The sequence below is a fragment of the Entelurus aequoreus genome, linkage group LG10 (genome assembly GCF_033978785.1).
Source record: "Entelurus aequoreus isolate RoL-2023_Sb linkage group LG10, RoL_Eaeq_v1.1, whole genome shotgun sequence".
Classification (NCBI taxonomy): domain Eukaryota; kingdom Metazoa; phylum Chordata; class Actinopteri; order Syngnathiformes; family Syngnathidae; genus Entelurus; species Entelurus aequoreus.
The window spans coordinates 51,344,762-51,365,034 of record NC_084740.1 but is presented as its reverse complement, the minus strand read 5'-3'; the positions used below and the strand labels follow the sequence as shown (position 1 = coordinate 51,365,034).

The window sequence follows — 20,273 nt, the reverse complement described above, 5'->3', positions numbered from 1 at the left end:
ACCTTATTGTCATGCTTCATGTTCACAACGCGGATGTGTTAGAGGTCATATTACAAAATGAACAACTTGACTAAATTTGGGACATCCTTTTCTTTCTAGAAACCTCTCATTTTGAGAACAACTGTTACACAACAGTCATGGTTTCCACTCTTAAAGAACAAACATCATCTACACATGCAGACAAAATGCTTTCTTTTGATTATAGCTGCAATAAATTAGCATGGTTATTCTAGTTTTCAATCTTTCAAATAAGCCTTAAAGGCCTACTGAAAGCCACTACTACCGACCACGCAGTCTGATAGTTTATATATCAATGATGAAATCTTAACATTGCAACACATGCCAATACGGCCGGGTTAACTTATAAAGTGCAATTTTAAATTTCCCGCTAAACTTCCGGTTTCCGGGCAGCACGGTGGGAGAGGGGTTAGTGCATCTGCCTCACAATACGAAGGTCCTGAGTAGTCTTGGGTTCAATCCCGGGCTCGGGATCTTTCTGTGTGGAGTTTGCATGTTCTCCCCGTGACTGCGTGGGTTTCCTCCGGGTACTCCGACTTCCTCCCACTTCCAAAGACATGCACCTGGGGATAGGTTGATTGGCAACACTAAATTGGCCCTAGTGTGTGAATGTGAGTGTGAATGTTGTCTGTCTATCTGTGTTGGCCCTGCGATGAGGTGGCGACTTGTCCAGGGTGTACCCCGCCTTCCGCCCGATTGTAGCTGAGATAGGCTCCAGCGCCCCCCGCGACCCCAAAAGGGAATAAGCGGTAGAAAATGGATGGATGGACTTCCGGTTGAAAACGTCTATGTATGATGACGTATGCGCGTGACGTCAATGGTTGAAGCGGAAGTATTGGGACACATTGTATCCAATACAAACAGCTCTGTTTTCATCGCAAAATTCCACAGTATTCTGGACATCTGTGTTGGTGAATCTTCTGCAATTTGTTTAATGAACAATGGAGACTGCAAAGAAGAAAGTTGTAGGTGGGATCGGTGTATTAGCGGCTGGCTGCAGCAACACAACCAGGAGGACTTTGAGTTGGATAGCAGATGCGCTATCCGACGCTAGCCGCCGACCACATCGATGATCTGGTGAAGTCTTTTGTCGCTCCGTCGATCGCTGGAACGCAGGTAAGAACGGGTGTTGATGAGCAGATGAGGGCTGGCTGGCGTAGGTGGATAGCTAATGTTTTTAGCTTAGCTCAGTGAGGTCCCGTTGCTAAGTTAGCTTCAATGGCGTCGTTAGCAACAGCATTGTTAAGCTTCGCCAGCCTGGAAAGCATTAACCGTGTAGTTACAGGTCCATGGTTTAATAGTATTGTTGATTTTCTGTCTATCCTTCCAGTCAGGGGTTTATTTCTTTTGTTTCTATCTGCATGTAAGCCCTATGCTATCACGTTAGCTCCGTAGCTAAAGTGCTTCGCCGATGTATTGTCGTGGAGATAAAAGTCACTGTGAATGTCCATTTCGCGTTCTCGACTCTCATTTTCAAGAGGATATAGTATCCGAGGTGGTTTAAAATACAAATCCGTGATCCACAATAGAAAAATGAGAAAGTGTGGAATCCAATGAGCCCTTGTACCTAAGTTACGGTCAGAGCGAAAAAAGATACGTCCTGCACTGCACTCTAGTCCTCCACTCTCACGTTCCTCATCCACAAATCTTTCATCCTCGCTCAAATTAATGGGGTAATCGTTGCTTTCTCGGTCCGAATCGCTCTCCCTGCTGGTGTAAACAATGGGGAAATGTGAGGAGCCTTTCAACCTGTGACGTCACGCTACTTCCGGTACAGGCAAGGCTTTTTTTTATGAGTGACCAAAAGTTGCGAACTTTATCGTCGATGTTCTCTACTAAATCCTTTCAACAAAAATATGGCAATATCGCGAAATGATCAAGTATGACACATAGAATGGATCTGCCATCCCCGTTTAAATAACAAAATTTCATTTCAGTAGGCCTTTAGAAGTCCCACAAAGTGTATTGGAAGTGTGTTGAAACAAGAGGTGGGTAAAGTAGCCAGAAATTGTACTCAAGTAAGAGTACTGTTACTTTAGAGATTTATTACTCAAGTAAAAGTAAGGAGTAGTCACCCAAATATTTACTTTAGTAAAAGTACAAAGTATGTTGTGAAAATCTACTCAAGTACTGAGTAACTGATGTAACCTGTTCGTTTAATGATGACGGCAACAAATAATGCACAAAAACATAAAAATAGCAATGAGCAAATTCCGAGCCAGAAATATCTCTTAAGCAACTAAAACAATAATATATATTAAATAATAATACATTAACATAAAAAAAATGAAGGCAAATTGAGCCACAATAACTTAACAGCAACATAGGCTCAGTAGGCAGAGATTACAAAGGAAAATAACAAGTTAGCCTTTACGCAAACCATAAACTGATAGGTGTGGGCTGCACCTGAGAACACAGTGTGCACTTCTGATTGGTGTTTCTATGCGTGCGTGTGTGTGTGTGTGTGTGTGTGTGTGTGTGTGTGTGTGTGTGTGTGTGTGTGTGTGTGTGTGTGTGTGTGTGTGTGTGTGTGTGTGTGTATGTCCCCACACGATGTATATTTGACAAAATTGGCAGTGATTCATAGCAGGGAAGCTAACATCAGCCTACGGTGACAGCCAAAATATCTACTAACGTTACTTACCGCCATGTGCTTCCTCAAATTTGATGTTGAGTTCATGTAAGCTTAAGCTTGTTGCTGCTGAAACTTTGTGCAGTTAATCACGTGACCGCCTGGCTCTGTTTGATTGGTGAAACGGAGTCAAACGTCACCAGTGACTGCATTTGATTGGTGAAACGGAGTCAAACGTCACCAGTGACTGTATTTGATTGGTGAAACGGAGTCAAACGTCACCAGTGACTGTATTTGATTGGTGAAACGGAGTCAAACGTCACCAGTGACTGTATTTGATTGGTGAAACGGAGTCAAACGTCACCAGTGACTGCATTTGATTGGTGAAACGGAGTCAAACGTCACCAGTGACTGTATTTGATTGGTGAAACGGAGTGAAACGTCACCAGTGACTGCATTTGATTGGTGAAACGGAGTCAACGTCACCAGTGACTATTTCATTGGTGAAACGCAGGCATGCCGTAGATCCTACTTTGAAGGTCTGTCTGACAAACCAAAACAAACAAAGCGTGCATTAACAGATGGATAAAAATCAGTAGCGAGTAGCAAGCTGAATGTAGATAAATGGAGCGCAGTAAAAGTAGTGTTTCTTCTCTATAAATATACTCAAGTAAAAGTAAAAGTACACTACCGTTCAAAAGTTTGGGGTCACATTGAAATGTCCTTATTTTTTAAGGAAATGCACTGTACTTTTCAATGAAGATAACTTTAAACTAGTCTTAACTTTAAAGAAATACACTCTATACATTGCTAATGTGGTAAATTACTATTTTAGCTGCAAATGTCTGGTTTTTGGTGCAATATCTACATAGGTGTATAGAGGCCCGTTTCCAGCAACTATTACTCCAGTGTTCTAATGGTACAATGTGTTTGCTCATTGGCTCAGAAGGCTAATTGATTATTAAAAAACCCTTGTGCAATCATGTTCACACATCTGAAAACAGTTTAGCTCATTACAGAAGCTACAAAACTGACCTTCCTTTGAGCAGATTGAGTTTCTGGAGCATCACATTTGTGGGGTCAATTAAACGCTTAAAATGGCCAGAAAAAGAGAACTTTCATCTGAAACTCAACAGTCTGTTCTTGTTCTTAGAAATGAAGGCTATTCCACAAAATTGTTTGGGTGACCCCAAACTTTTGAACGGTAGTGTATGTTGCATTAAAACTACTCTTAGAAGTACAATTTATCCCAAAAGTTACTCAAGTAGATGAAACGGAGTAAATGTAGCGCGTTACTACCCACCTCTGGTTTGCATCGACTTCCGTCTTTTTAAAAATGGGTAAAAGGGGGAGTGACCTATGCCGTAAAGCAAGTCAGCACATTTGTAGTTTTTTGTGCGGCAGGGTTCCTGCCACCCTCCTCTATGTCGCTAAGGCCATGACCGAGGTGTCATTCAACTAGTTGTAAGTCGATGTATCGTCCCAAAAGTTATGCAAATATTTCATGAAGGTTGAAAAGTTACTTAGTTTACTTACTTTAACGCTGTAATTTAGACACTTTAAAAGTACTATGTTAAGCTCTAATGCAGGGGTGTCCAAAGTGCGGCCCCGGGGGCCATTTGCGGCCCGCAGGTAATTTTTTAACGGCCCCACGGCACATTCTAAAAATATGATGAAAAAAAAAAAGAGAAACATAAAAAGTGGTATAAAAGAGTAAACAGGTGAAATGTAACAAGAAAATGTTGCATTATTTACTCTAATAACACAAAGCTGCCATGCAGGCTGTTTCTTTCTTAAAAAAATAATAATGAATCAAAATCAATGTCATTATGAATTATTGACCTATTCAAGGCTCCATTTACTTCACATTAAATATTCCACTTTGAGATATTTTGGAGGGAAAATGTTGCATATTTTTTGGTTGCCATTTAAAAAACAAAGTTTTTTAAAGAAGGGCCTAAAACGAACAAACAAAAAACATAAAAAACAATAAAACTTATTTTTGACGGATAGATCTGAAGTTGATCTTGAGACTATTGTGGTAAAAGTAAAAAAAAATGTTGGATTTATTTTTTTTAAACTTTACTGAGCAGTACCCTAATAATTTTAGTGGGACTTTTTTTTTTTTTTAAGTGTTATTGCTCAAAAAAATAATGAATTAAAATCAATGTTGTTGTGAGTTATTGACCTTTTTAAGACTCCTATTATTATATAATCTCAAATATTCCACTTCAAAATTTTATTGGGGGAAAACATTGCATATTTTGTGTTTTTTTCCATAAAAAAACGCGGTTTTCCTTGACAAAAATGGCATACAACTTAAATCTTTAAAAGCGTTATGTTGACAGATAGACCTAATGTTGATCTAGAGATTTAAACCTTGAATAATAATAATAATAATAATAATACTAAATAATGACACATTTGTAATATTTTTTTTGACCAAAACCTTTTGGGGTCCCCGGGATCAAGTCTGAGTGGAGGCCTAAATGTATCTTTTTTATACATATATTGTATTGGTTTTCAAAATACAAAAATATCAAAATGGCCCCCGCTTGCTTTGATTTTTCAGTGTGCGGCCCTCAGTGGAAAAAGTTTGGATACCCCTGCTGTAATGGGAGCACAGTTTTGTAGCTTTAATGCTAATGAGCTATTTGTTCACGCCTGTCTCTGACTCACTGCACTTGTCCGATGTAAAGATGTCATATGTTACATGCAACAAAGTAACATTAAGGAGTGGGACAGGCTGGCACTAGCATAGTCATGTTAGCCACAGTGCTAACATTACAGTCACATTACAGCAAAATGATGGTAGGTTAGTATATTTTCTGAAGATAACCATCAGAATTACAGCTGAAGCTTCATATAATTATTGTTTCTCTAGGCTTTAATTTAAGATGTGCGGCGAAGTCTGCTTTTTTTATAAGGAGAGCATGGCTAGGAGCTATCTCGCTAGCCAGAGCTTCAAAAGGTACCATTTGAGCGCCTCTTCTCTCAAAAGTGAGGGAGATGATTACATTTTGACACATTAAGTTTTGGCTCCAGTGACACATCTTACGGTTAGAACATCAATAAAATATCAATATTTAAAGGCTTACTGAAATGATTTTTTTTTATTTAAACGGGGATAGCAGATCCTTTCTATGTGTCATACTTGATCATTTCGCCATATTGCCATATTTTTGCTGAAAGGATTTAGTAGAGAACATCGACGATAAAGTTCGCAACTTTTGGTCGCTGATAAAAAAAAGCTTTGCCAGTACCGGAAGTAGCGTGACGTCACAGGTTGAAAGGCTCCTCACATTTCCCCATTGTTCACACCAGCAGCGAGAGCGATTCGGACCGAGAAAGCGACGATTACCCCATTAATTTGAGCCAGGATGAAAGATTCGTGGATAAGAAACGTGAGAGTGAAGAACTAGAGTGCAGTGCAGGACGTATCTTTTTTTTGCTCTATCCGTAACTTATGTAAAAGGGCTCATTGGATTCCACACTTTCTCCCTTTTCTATTGTGGATCACGGATTTGTATTTTAAACCACCTCGGATACTATATCCTCTTGAAAATGAGAGTCGAGAACGCGAAATGGACATTCACAGTGACTTTTATCTCCACGACAATACGTCGGTGAAGCACTTTAGCTACGGAGCTAACATGATAGCATCGTGTTTAAATGCAGATAGAAACAAAAGAAACAAGCCCCTGACTGGAAGGATGGACAGCAGATCAACAATACTACTATCAGGAGACACCGAACCAAACACTGGACCTGTAACTACACGGTCAATGCTGTGCCGCCTGTCGAAGCCTAGCAATGCTGTTGCTAACGACGCCATTGAAGCTAACTTAGCTACGGGACCTCGTCAGAGCTATGATAAAAACATTAGCGCTCCACCTACGCCAGCCCTCATCTGCTCATCAACACCCGTGCTCACCTGCGTTCCAGCGATCGACGGAGCGACGAAGGACTTCACCCGATCATCGATGCGGTCGGCGGCTAGCCTCGGATAGCGAGTCTGCTATCCTCAGACTGCGTGGTCGGTAGTAGTGGGTTTCAGTAGGCCTTTAATAATGGGGGACCTTTAAAGACCTACTGAAATGAATTTTTTAAATTTAAACGGGTTTAGCAGATCCATTCTATGTGTCATACTTGATCATTTTGCGATATTGCCATATTTTTGCTGAAAGGATTTAGTATAGAACAACGTCGATAAAGTTCGCAACTTTTGGTCTCTGATAAAAAAAACCTTGCCCCTACCGGAAGTAGCGTGACGTTGTCAGTTGTTCACTCCCTCATATTTTCCTATTGTTTTCAACGCAGCTAGAGCTATTCGGACGTGAAAGTGACGATTACCCCATTAATTTGAGCGAGGATGAAAGATTCGTGGACGAGGAACGTTAGAGTGACGGACTAGAATGCAGTGAAATACATATTTTTTTTCGCCCTGACCGTAACTTAGGTACAAGCTGGCTCATTGGATTCCACACTCTCTCCTTTTTCTATTGTGGATCACGGATTTGTATTTTTACTATATCCTCTTGAAAATGAGAGTCGAGAACGCGAAATGGACATTACAGTGCCTTTTATCTCCACGACAATACATCGGCGAAGCTCTTTAGCATCTTTAGCATGAGCTAACGTGACAGCATCTGTCTCAAATGCAGATAGAAACAAAATAAATACATCCCTGACTGGAAGGATAGACAGAAGATCGACAATACTATTAAACCATGTACATGTAACTACACGGTTAATAGATCTCAGCCTGGCAAAGCTTAACAATGCTGTTGCTAACGACGCTAAGGCTAACTTAGCAACCGGAGCTCACAGAGCTATGATAAAAACATTAGCGCTCCACCTACGCCAGCCAGCCCTCATCTGCTTTGCTCAGCAACACCCGTGCTCACCTGCGTTCCAGCGATTGACGGCGCGACGAAGGACTTCACCAGATCATCTGTGCGGTGGGTCTGCTAGCATCGGCTAGGCGTCTGCTAGCATCGGCTAGGCATCTGCTATCCGAGTAAGTGGTCCTTGTGTTGCTACAGCCACCTATAACGTTCTTCTTTGCAGCCTCCATTGTTCATTAAACAAATTGCAAAAGATTCACCAACACACATGACCAGAATACTTTGGAATTATAAAATGAAAACAGAGCTTTTTTGTATTGTATTCAATGGAGAAGGCATACCTCTGTTCCTCGGGCTACGTCACGCGCATATGTCATCCTTCGAAGGCTTTTTCAACCGGAAGTGTGGCAGGAAATTTAAAATTGCACTTTATAAGTTAACCCGGCCGTATTGGCATGTGTTGCAATGTTAAGATTTCATCATTGATATATAAACTATCAGACTGCGTGGTCGGTAGTTGTGGCTTTCAGTAGGCCTTTAAAGGAGAACCATACACAGCTACATTGTGTGTAGTGTATTAAAAAAGGCATTAGCATCTCCTGTCATGACTCTAAAGCTGAAGAAAAACTGGATGGATGGATTCTACTTCCAGGGTCAAATGGAGAAAGTCAGTGGTTGAAAAACTTTCCTTACTGTGGTGGAGCGGTGCAGTCGCCAGTGGACTTCAAGACAGAGAAGCTGGTGTTCGACCCTACTTTACTTCCAATTGGGGTTCACAACTATGCCTTGCCAGCTAGTGAAGAGCTCGTTCTAGGAAACAACGGACATACACGTGAGTATATCGTTAACGTTAAAGCACATAAGGCGTGTCAACGTCACACTTTCCTCATTTGGGAGCAAATATGGAGCAGAAAATGAGAGGTTATTTTTCACACACTCTTATTGTCAACCAAATGATAGAACACCACAATTATTCAAGGAAAGATGAATCATCTGCTATACGAGTAGTGTATTTTTTAAATTATAAATCACACTTAAAATCCTTTCATTTTCTCCAAAATTGACAGTGCACCTTATAACCTGGTGCGCCTATACCGTATTTTCCGGACTATATGACGCACCGGATTATAAGGCGCACTGCCGATAAATCGTCTAATTTTGATCTTTTTTCATATATAAGGCTCACCGGACTATAAGGCGCATTAAAAGGAGTCATATTATTATTATATTTTTTGTTTCCTAAATGTAAAACACTTCCTTGTGGTTCTTTGGTCAAAATGTTGCATGGATGATGTTTTACACATCATCTTCAAGCCGCTTTCTGACAGTCTCTTCCAGATTCGCAGTTTTGTGGGCGCTCTTATTCACGTGGCTCACCTTGGACAGCGTCTTCTCCCCGTCATCTTTGTTGTAGCGGTGTAGCGTGCAAGGACGGGAGTGGAAGAAGTGTCAAAAGATGGAGCTAACTGTTTTAATTAATTACCATTAATTGATTAACGTGGACCCCGACTTAAACAAGTTGAAAAACTTATTGGGGTGTTACCATTTAGTGGTCAATTGTACGGATTATGTACTGTACTGTGCAATCTACTAATACAAGTCTTAATCAATCAATCAAAATGACATTCAGACTTTACTTAAATCAATAACGGAGCAGCATCTCCTCATCCGAAAACAACAACACCCGAGAAAAAAACGTCCGACCCGAACTCTCTAATAACTAAAGTTCCTTAGGTGGATAATGTAAACTCACTATACCGGTATGTTTTAGCGCTTTCATGGCGAGTTTACTGACAGATATAAAGTAAGAACTTTACACTACTTTATATTAGAAATGGCAACAGTGGAGGATGAATGTCACATAACAAGAAGATAGAGAAAAAGAAGAAGCTTATCGACTACGCACTACAAAGGCGGACGCGTGCAATTTTTCAGGACTTATGCAGATCCCAAATACAGATCAAAAGGTAAGAAAAGTTTCTTTTGCATAATATTGCAAAACAAAATGCCAGATAATATGTCTTACCTTATACACTCACCTTAATAATACTGGTATGTTGAAGCACAGTACAATCCATCAAGCGGTGTGGCTTCATAGCTTACCAAAGTCCTACTAAAACATTTTGATAGATTTTTGAGCGCCGTGTGTAATGTTCTATACTTTCAATGGAAAATATAAAATGTTGGTGTTGTTTACTTGAGTCATAATGCCATCATAGTGCAGTCTACACGTATCTCTTGTGTTTCACTGCCATCTACTGGTCACACTTATCACTTATCGTCCTATGGTCTGAAACCTGCCATATTGTCTATATCATTGAACTGACAGTTCCGTGGGAGGATGCCTTCGAAGAAGCGTATGAACGCAAGAAGCTGCGGTACTCCAACCTTGCAGCTGAGGCAGAGGACAGAGGCTGGAGGGTAAGGGTGCGCCCAGTGGAGGTGGGCTGTAGGGGCTTTGTAGCTAGCACAACAGCAAAGCTCCTTAGGGAGGTTGGAGTCAGGGGGCAGGCTCACAGACAGGCCATTAAAGAGCTGGCCAACACAGCAGAGAGGACGCATTGGTTGTGGTTGAGGAGAAGTGACACCAGCTGGGCTGCTAAGGCTAACACCTAATGGGACGCACACACCCAGGGATTTGATCACCCTGGGGTGGGCCCTTCCTCAGCAGAGGGTGTCTTGTGGTAAGCCGGGCCGAAACACCCCGTGACGCTGGGGCACACAACTGAAGATGTGTCCCAATGGTGGAAAAACCTCCCAGCAGTGTCACCTAGCCTCACTTAGGTATGCGGTCAGGTGCAAGCCTGGCTCAGGGAGGAGGACGCCCCTGCCATGCAGAGTCCCCAGGGATTGTACCAACTAGTCCTTTCAACAAAAAAAATAATAACACCACGTACCAAATAAAATTGCTTCGAGGTCGGTAAGCAAAACCAGAATTATTCTGTACATTAGGCGCGCCGGGTTATAAGGCGCACTGTCGAGTTTTGAGGAAAAAAAAAAGATTTTAAGTGCGCCCTATAGTCCGGAAAATACGGTACATATTAATTCTGGTTGTGTTTACCGACCTCGAAGCAATTTTATGTGGTAAATGTAATGATAAGCGTGACCAGTAGATGGCAGTCACACATACGTGTGGACTGCAGGTTGAAACCTATGCCATACATGACATGAGCATGTACAGGCAGGCAAGCAAGCCCAAAATGTTGACGTCTTATTGAGAATATACAACATTGCACATGACGCTCAAAAACCTGTCAAAAAGTTTTAGTACGACTTTGGTAAACGCTTTGAAGCTTTGGATGGTCAGGGCATTACGACTACCATAGTCAGACGTACTGTGTTTTCACATACAGATATTATTATGGTGTGTGTGTGTAACGACCCCAAAATCGCAATTTTGAGGAGACATTACCCGGTATTTTGTTTCGCAATATTATGCAAAACCAACTTTTCTTACCTATTGGTACCTGCTGATGTGCATTTGGGACCCCAATAAGTCCCATAAATTAGCGCACGTCCACCACTGTAGTCCGCGCTGTTGTTGATAAGCTTCTTCTTTTTCTCTATCTTCTTGTTGTAGGACATTCATCTTCCGCTGTTGCCATTGCTAATATGAAGTAGCGTACAGTTCTAACCAGTGACGTGTGGTGAGGTTCATGGCTGGTGAGGCACTGACTTCATCACAGTCAGATTTACAAACATATGAACCCTAAAGAGTATCTTATTCACCATTTGATTGGCAGCAGTTAACGGGTTATGTTTAAAAGCTCATACCAGCATTCTCCCCTGCTTGGCACTCAGCATCAAGGGTTGGAATTGGGGGTTAAATCACCAAAAAAGATTCCTGGGCGTGGCGCCACTGCTGCCCACTGCTCCCCTCACCTCCCAGGGGGTAAACAAGGGGATGGGTCAAATGCAGAGGACAAATTTCGCCACACCTAGTGTGTGTGTGACAATCATTGGTACTTTAACTTAACTTTAACTTTACACATACAAACTGTAGCACACAAAAAAGCACATTTAATAAAAAAAAACGTTATTATGCTCTTACCTTTACTTATAAATGAAGTCCATGTGCCGCTGCTGGGCCACAACATTAGGTACACCTGCAGACTGCAGCACGGATTTCATATTTCAGTCAATCACAACTCTTCCAACACGAACATTATTGTTTTTGCACTTTTTGGCTTCTTATTAAATAACTTTTTTAAATAGATTCAACCTTGCACGTGGAAACTTCAAAGTGTGGGCTTTAGTTGATATAACACTCCCGTCAGGGGGTGCATTCTACGGCGGGGGTGCATTATCCACCAGGAGGCGGGATTACTGCGAGCCTCAGCCAGTGCGTCTTCGCAGCCGTTTTATGATTGCTCAGCACAAGAAATACGTTACACACATACAGTTGTTGACAAAATACACTGTACATTGTATACCTCAGCTAACTAAACTATAGAAATGTATAATATAATTCATGTAGCAATACGGTCTCACTGCACAGCAGGCCAGCAGTTAGCCGAGTCATTGCGCAATCCATGGCGTGCCTCAACTGGCTGCTGATCACCGCAAGTCTCTTCTCAGTATTTGAACGGCAAATGTGAAAATTCAGCGATTTTGAATAAAAATAATCCAAAACTGGTGAAGTTAAATGGAAAATAACTTTATAGTATAATCACTGGATACATATAGCAATTTAATTATTTATTTTTCTTTTTACATTTTTTTTCTTTCCACGATGGCACGTGAGGCCCCGCCTCACCTGCCTCCCCTGACTGCACGTCACTGATTCTAACTTATATTTGTCAGTAGACTTGCTTAAAAGCTATCGGTACAAATAAAGCTGACGGGGAGAAGACGCTGTCGAAGTGGAGCCACGTAAATAAGACCGCCCACAAAACGGCATCCTGAAGAGACTGTGAGAAAGTGACTTGAAGATGATGTGTAAAACATCATCTATGCAACATTTTGAGCAAATAACCACCATTACATGTTATGTAGACCACAAGGTAGTCTTTTAAATGTAGAAAAAAATCACAATATGACCCCTTTAATTCGCCTTATAATCTGGTGCGCCCTATGGTCTGGAACATACAATATATAAGTCTGGTGATTCTTTAGCTCAACAATGCCAAAAATCTGCTGATCTACCAGTAAGTGTATTGTCCACATGGTGCCACAGTGGCACAGAGTGTCTTCATCACCAGTCTGGAATGTGCTGACAGACTTTCATTTCAAAATATTTGTTATGCACGAATAAAAGTGAAGACTTTTTCTTTAGAAGACATTCGTCACCTCTTGGCTTAAAGTCACTTAAAGTTTACGACACCAATTTTGCAAAACAACCGTCTTTTACAGTTGTCTTTTGCTGGATCGCGCTTCCACTGTAGCACTTTCACCACATCGCAGATATTTAGTTATTTTGTAAAAGCATATTCTTCAATTTTTTGGTCCTAAATTAAGAATTTTTTAAGCATAAGAATGACTAAATAACAAAAAATATCAATACTAGTAGTAGTATTGTCCAGTAGAGAAGACCAAACAAACCCTTGATTGGCTCACCTCAGGCAACATTAGTATATTGGTTTGAAAGAGTGTAAAGATGAGTAAAGTGTGCTATTTTGTGTCCAAAGGGCTCTCATAATGTTGAAAAATGTATTTAGAAGGCCATAAACAGTTTTTTAATGCTGGAGCTTTGACAATATTTGATATATAAATAATACTTCTTCCGGAAAAAAATGATCGCAGTCATGTCCGGAACTAATGAACAGCAATAAACATATGTTGCTTGTTTAAGTATGCAGCAGGATTACATAAAAATAACCTTTGGACGTCATTTAGCACATTTTATGTTAATAACTAAAGTATAGGCTAGGGTTGTACGGTATACTGGTATTGGTATAGTACCGGGATACTAATTAATCATATTCGGTACTATACCGCCTCTAAAAAGTACCAGTAAATAATATGTAGATAAATGACACAATATGTTACTGCATATGTCAAATTAGGAGCCTTTGTTTGCCTACTTACTAATAAGAGACAAGTTGTCTTGTATGTTTACTATTTTGTTTAAGGACAAACTTGCAATAAGAAACATATGTTTAATGTACCGTAAGATTTGTTGTTAAAATAAAGCCAATCATGCCATTTTTTGTGGTCCCTTTTATTTAGAAAATTATCGAAAAGTACCGAAAAGTATCAACATACATTTTGGTACCGGTACCAACATATTGGTATCGGGACAACACTAGTACAGGCAAACAAACTGAATTTTCAGTCACAATGAAAGTGAAAACGTTACTGCTTTGTGTGTCCTCTGTTCCACAGTACTTCTATCACTCCCGTCAACAATGTACATTTCAAACCTGCCTCAACGCTACTCTGCAGCCCAGCTGCACCTCCACTGGGGCTCAGTCACCAGGCCTTTGGGCTCCGAGCACACGGTCAACAGCAAGCAGTATGCTGCAGAGGTAAACAAACACAATACTGCACAGCAGGGATGCTAAACGTGTCATCAGTTGCTCAGTACATTTAAAGGCCTACTGAAATGAATTTTTTTTATTCAAACGGGGATAGCAGATCCATTCTATGTGTCATACATGATCATTTCGCGATATTGCCATATTTTTGCTGAAAGGATTTAGTAGAGAACATCGACGATAAAGTTCGCAACTTTTGGTCGCTGATAAAAAAAAGCCTTGCCTGTACCGGAAGTAGCGTGACGTCACAGGTTGAAAGACTCCTCACATTTCCCATTGTTTACACCAGCAGCGAGAGCGATTCGGACCGAGAAAGCGACGATTACCCCATTCATTTGAGCGAGGATGAAAGATTCGTGGATGAGGAATGTGAGAGTGAAGGACTAGAGTGCAGTGCAGGACGTATGTTTTTTCGCTCTGACCGTAACTTAGGTACAAGGGCTCATTGCATTCCACACACCCTCATTTTTCTACTGTGGATCACGGATTTGTATTTTAAACCACCTCGGATACTATATCCTCTTGAAAATGAGAGTCGAGAACGCGAAATGGACATTCACAGTGACTTTTATCTCCACGACAATACATCGGTGAAGCACTTTAGCTACGGAGCTAACGTGATAGCATCGTGCTTGAATGCAGATAGAAACACAAGAAATAAGCCCCTGACTGGAAGGATAGACAGAAGATCAACAATACTACTATCAGGAGACACCGAACCAAACACTGGACCTGTAAATACATGGTTAGTGCTGTGCCGCCTGTCGAAGCCTAGCAATGCTGTTGCTAACGACGCCATTGAAGCTAACTTAGCTACGGGACCTCCTCAGAGCTATGATAAAAACATTAGCGCTCCACCTACGCCAGCCCTCATCTGCTCATCAACACCCATGCTCACCTGCGTTCCAGCGATCGGCGGCGCGACAAAATACTTCACCCGATCATCGATGCGGTCGGCGGCTAGCGTCGGATAGCGCGTCTGCTATCCAAGTCAAAGTCCTCCTGGTTGTGTTGCTGCAGCTACACAACCAGATACGATCCCACCTACAACTTTCTTCTTTGCAGTCTCCATTGTTCATTAAACAAATTGCAAAAGATTCACCAACACAGATGTCCAGAATACTGTGGAATTTTGCGATGAAAACAGACGCTGTTTGTATTGAGATACAATGTGTCCCAATACTTCCGCTTCAACCATTGACGTCACGCGCAAACGTCATCATACATAGACGTTTTCAACCGGAAGTTTCCCGGGAAATTTAAATTTGCACTTTATAAGTTAAACCGGCCGTATTGGCATGTGTTGCAATGTTAAGATTTCATCATTGATATATAAACTATCAGACTGCGTGGTCAGTAGTAGTGGCTTTCAGTAGGCCTTTAAGTGAAATGACAACACTTGTTAACATGCGAACTAAGAAATTCTGCATTTCCATATCATTTGACACAGCACATCGATTTATGCAAAAGATGCTTCCTGTGTATGTTGAACTAATGTTGAATGAGTGTGTTTGTTACATATTTCAAATGAACTCGCTGCACCAAAATAAGTTTACGGGAGTGCGTTTAGGGCAGCACGGCACAACAGGGGTTAGTGCTGGTGCCTCACAATAAGAAGGTGCTGGATTCGATTGAATTTGCATGTTCTCCCCGTGACTGCGTGGGTTCCCTCTGGGTACTCGGGCTTCCTCCCACCTCCAAAGACATGCGCCAGGGGATAGGCCCCTCCCACCTCCAAAGACATGCACCTGGGGATAGGCTGATTGGCAGCGACTTTTAGGACAGCCAATAGCGACTTTCCTTGCTGAGGAGTTGGCAACACTGCGTTTGTGGCCACAGCTGCCATGGGGTAAACTGATGAAAACGTGGCTGCTAACTTGCGGCAACACCCTCTTCAACCATCACTCAACATTCACTCACAGTTATACACCAGTGTGGGCTGCACTGGAGGCAAGGTGGGGGAAGTGTCTTGGGCAAGGACAGAGAAGCAGGGACCGGGAAGGGGAAAGCAGGTTTTGAACATGGAACCGATCAGTTACCGGAAGACCTTATTTGTTTCCTGAGCCACTGCCGCCCAAATGTATCCACATGTCTGCATCCCAGCGACTGCACAGCCACATATAAGGTGCTGTGGTCTGACCTGAGTCTGTCCACACTGGACACAGGATGTCAGTTATCCATGCAATCGTTTCAAGTCACTTCAAACTCCACAACCACAATTATTTTGATGACATGTTGTTTTGGACTCATGGCAGGATGGGGAATTGAACTCTTACTTGAAATGACTATTATGACAATGCACTGCCAAACACATGACAGTTTGGTATTTGTCTTCTGGCCACCCAAGTGACGTAATGAACCACAGACATCTTATAAGTAGACGCAGCATGGACCGCTACTTCCTACTGGTGCTGACGAGACGCAGGGCCGACATCTTGGAGTGGTGATCCGCTCCACTCAGTGCAATTCATTTGGCAGGAGCAATGAACTGTCAGCGCATTTAATTCATCTTACCTCACTGAATACCACCGATTTTCACGTGCTTTTTTGTCATACGTGTAGCTATGATAAAGGACATATGTTTTGACGTGTTTTATTATTCATAGTTTGCTTAACAGTAATAGAATATTCTTATATGCTATAAGTGAGCAGACGTCCGAGATCAAAACTGGGAATATAATCCCAGAGAAGGGGGAAAAAAAACAATCAGCTATTTTTAAATTTAAGAAACAATATGATTGTGTTATATATACATGCTACATAAACAATGTATGAATACATTAGATCTCTATATATCTTATAGACCAGGGGTCACCAACGCGGTGCCCGCGGGCACCAGGTCGCCCGTGAGGACCAGATGAGTCGCCCGCGGGCCTGTTCTAAAAATAAAAAAATTAAAAAAATTAAAAATTTAATTTAAAAAAAAAAAAAAAAAAAAAAAATTAAATCTACATAGAAAAAACACAAGATACACTTTCAATCAGTGCATCAACCCAAACAACCTCCCCCATGCACACTCATCCACACCCACTCACACAAAAGGGGTTATTTCATTCTGCTACCAATATTCTGGTTCCCACAACATAGACAACACATCTGCAAGGGACACAGTCCCTGAAGCACACATGATTGTATAGGCTGCTGGTCCACTAAAATTTTCATTAATTACTATTTTTCATGTAATTATTTTTATATTGTTTTACTTTCTTTTTTATCCAAGAAAATGTTTTTTATTTATTTATCTTATTTTATTTTATTTTTTAAAAAAGGGCCTTATCTTCAACAGACCAGGTTGTCAATGAAATTAGAGTTGTTTAAAGGGTTTTTTAAACCAGGCCCAGTCCAGATAATGTCCAAGTCGGACTCAGCAACACACACCTTCATTCATGTACACAGAAAAAAATTAGGGAACACAACAGATTGCATATAATTTATAAACAAAATTACATTTTCAAAATAAGCATTTATGTACAGTCCAGATTATGTCCAGGTCACTCAAATTACGAAACACAACAACAGATATCATATAATCTATAAACATAATTATACTTTCAAAATAAGCCTTTGAGGACTTCTCATCTTTTTTTTAATGTTTTTTGGCATCATTATCGTTTTCAACCATGTAACTTTCTAAAGTTAGAAAATACTGAATAAATGTTTTAAAGAAAGTAATACTAAGTGAATATCTGTTTTTGGCCTTAAAAATAAACATTTTACCGAGTACTATAATTAAATTGACTAAATCATGATTGTCAATGAACTCTCCTAAAATAACAGAAACCACATTAAGCTTCATAAACAAACCAATCCTTAAACACATTTTTTCAACTTCCACCCAAAACAAAGACACAATATGACAATACCAAAACAAATGCAGGGTGGATTCAGGCTCCTGACAACAAAATCGGCAATCATCTGACTCTGTCATATTCCATAATTTTAACATTTTCCCTGTGGGTAAAAAGTTATAAATAATTTTAATTTGAAAATAACGATTTTGCACATCGATAGTGGTTTTATAGATTAGTTTGAATATGGCATCCCATAGCAACGGGCAGTCAAAAAAGTCCTCCCATTTTGCATTTGTGTTGTATGAGGCAGCCTTCAAAGATTTCTTTATTAAATAAAAATTATATATTTTTCTATTTATTTTAGTTCCTTTTTGCCAACTAGAATTTCTTATTAGAGGTTTACAAACTAATAATTTAGTTGTTCCATAATTAATTATTTGTTTCCATCTTTTCCCAATTACTCCAGTTAGTTGATAAAATGAAAAGCTTGAGCAAGCATCACCATACATAGCTCTAAATTCATCATACTTCATAAATTTACCATTCTCATTGATAATATCATTGACAAAAATGATTCCTCTTTCAAACATATTTTTCCAAAAGAAAGGCTTTCCATCTATTACAATATTAGAGTTCATCCATATTAACTGCTGCAAAATATCCTCTCTTTTTTCTGGCACATAAAATTGAAAACACCATTATGAGTGGATTGTTTCCTTTATGAACCCCGCCATGTTTCCCAGCAGACTCTCTGGGAGGGGATCACTTGTAAAAAAGGATACAATTTCTTTTGATATAGTACATGTTTTTTGTCCAACAGGACATTTGTGTACCACTCAATGTTTAAATACATCTTTGGAACAATTGATGCTTTTAAAGACAGACACATAGCTTCAAGGTTGAGAAGTTTCAGGCCCCCATATTCATAGTCTTTGTACAAAACCTTTCTTTTAATCTTTTCTGGTTTGCCGTTCCAGACAAAATCGAAGACCCTCCGCTCATAAATCTTAAAAAAGTTTTGTGATGGAGCTGGTAATGACAAAAACAAATAAATAAATTGAGGAATAATTAACGAGTTGGCAATAGACATTTTACCATACAAGGTTAGGGATTTCCCTTTCCATAATTGCATAATTTTGTCCAGCTTTCTTAGTCGATTATCATAATTTACTGAGCCTAGATCTTCCAGATTTTCTGGGACAACAACACCAAGTATGTTAACTGGTCCATCTGTCCACAAAACAGGCACTTTGCATTCCATTCGAAAGGACGTTCCCTTTAGATTTCCGATCCTTAACATTTTACATTCATCATAATTAAGCTTAAAGGCCTACTGAAACCCACTACTACCGACCACGCAGTCTGATAGTTTATATATCAATGATGAAATCTTAACATTATAACACATGCCAATACGGCCGGGTTAACTTATAAAGTGACATTTTAAATTTGCCGCTAAACTTCCGGTTCGAAACGCCTCTGAGGATGACGTATGCGTGTGACGTTGCCCGGCGAACACGGGTATGCCTTCCACATTGAAGCCAATACGAAAAAGCTCTGTTTTCATTTCATAATTCCACAGTATTCTGGACATCTGTGTTCGTGAATCTGTTTCAATCATGTTCATTGCATTATGGAGAAGGAAGCCAAGCAAGCAAAGAAGAAAGTTGTCGGTGCGAAATGGACGTATTTTTCGAACGTAGTCAGCCACAACAGTACACAGCCGGCGCTTCTTTGTTTACATTCCCGAAAGATGCAGTCAAGATGGAAGAACTCGGATAACAGAGACTCTAACCAGGAGGACTTTTGATTTGGATACACAGACGCCTGTAGAGAACTGGGACAACACAGACTCTTACCAGGATTACTTTGATTTGGATGACAAAGACGCAGACGTGCTACTGTGAGTATGCAGCTTTGGCTTTTTTTTGCGTATGTACGTAACTTTTTTAAAATATATAAGCTTTATGAACCTTGGGTTAGGTGAACGGTCTTTTGGGCTGAGTGATTGTGTGTGTTGATCATGTGTTTGAATTGTATTGGCGTGTTCTATGGAGCTAGGAGCTAGCAGAGGAGCTAGGAGCTAGCATAACACGTACCGTACCGTAAGTGCGCGTCACGTACGTAACTTTTTAAAAACATATAAGCTTTATGAACCTTGGGTTAGGTGAACGGTCTTTTGGGCTGAGTGATTGTGTGTGTTGATCAGGTGTTTGAATTGTATTGGCGTGTTCTATGGAGCTAGGAGCTAGCAGAGGAGCTAGGAGCTAGCATAACAAACACGCAGGTGTTATTATGCAGGATTAATTTGTGGCATATTAAATATAAGCCTGGTTGTGTTGTGGCTAATAGAGTATATATATGTCTTGTGTTTATTTACTGTTGTAGTCATTCCCAGCTGAATATCAGGTACCGTGAGTATGCAGCCTTGGCTGCTAAACATTCGATAACTTGACCGTATGTGCGCGTCACGTACGTAACTTTTTAAAAATATATAAGCTTTATGAACCTTGGGTTAGGTAAACGGTCTTTTGGGCTGAGTGATTGTGTGTGTTGATCAGGTGTTTGA

At 40.5% G+C, this 20,273-nt stretch overlaps 1 protein-coding gene across 4 annotated transcripts in view; it reads left to right on the top strand.

Moving 5' to 3' along the window:
- The window catches only part of ca12 (carbonic anhydrase XII), a 52,465-nt gene that overhangs the window by 5,355 nt on the left and 26,837 nt on the right, over window positions 1–20,273 (top strand). For all 4 annotated transcript variants that reach the window (XM_062062189.1, XM_062062188.1, XM_062062187.1 and 1 more), the window contains exons 3-4: window positions 8,090–8,269; window positions 13,762–13,904. In XM_062062189.1, coding sequence (XP_061918173.1) covers window positions 8,090–8,269; window positions 13,762–13,904 — 323 coding nt within the window. The remainder of the gene's footprint in view (window positions 1–8,089; window positions 8,270–13,761; window positions 13,905–20,273) is intronic.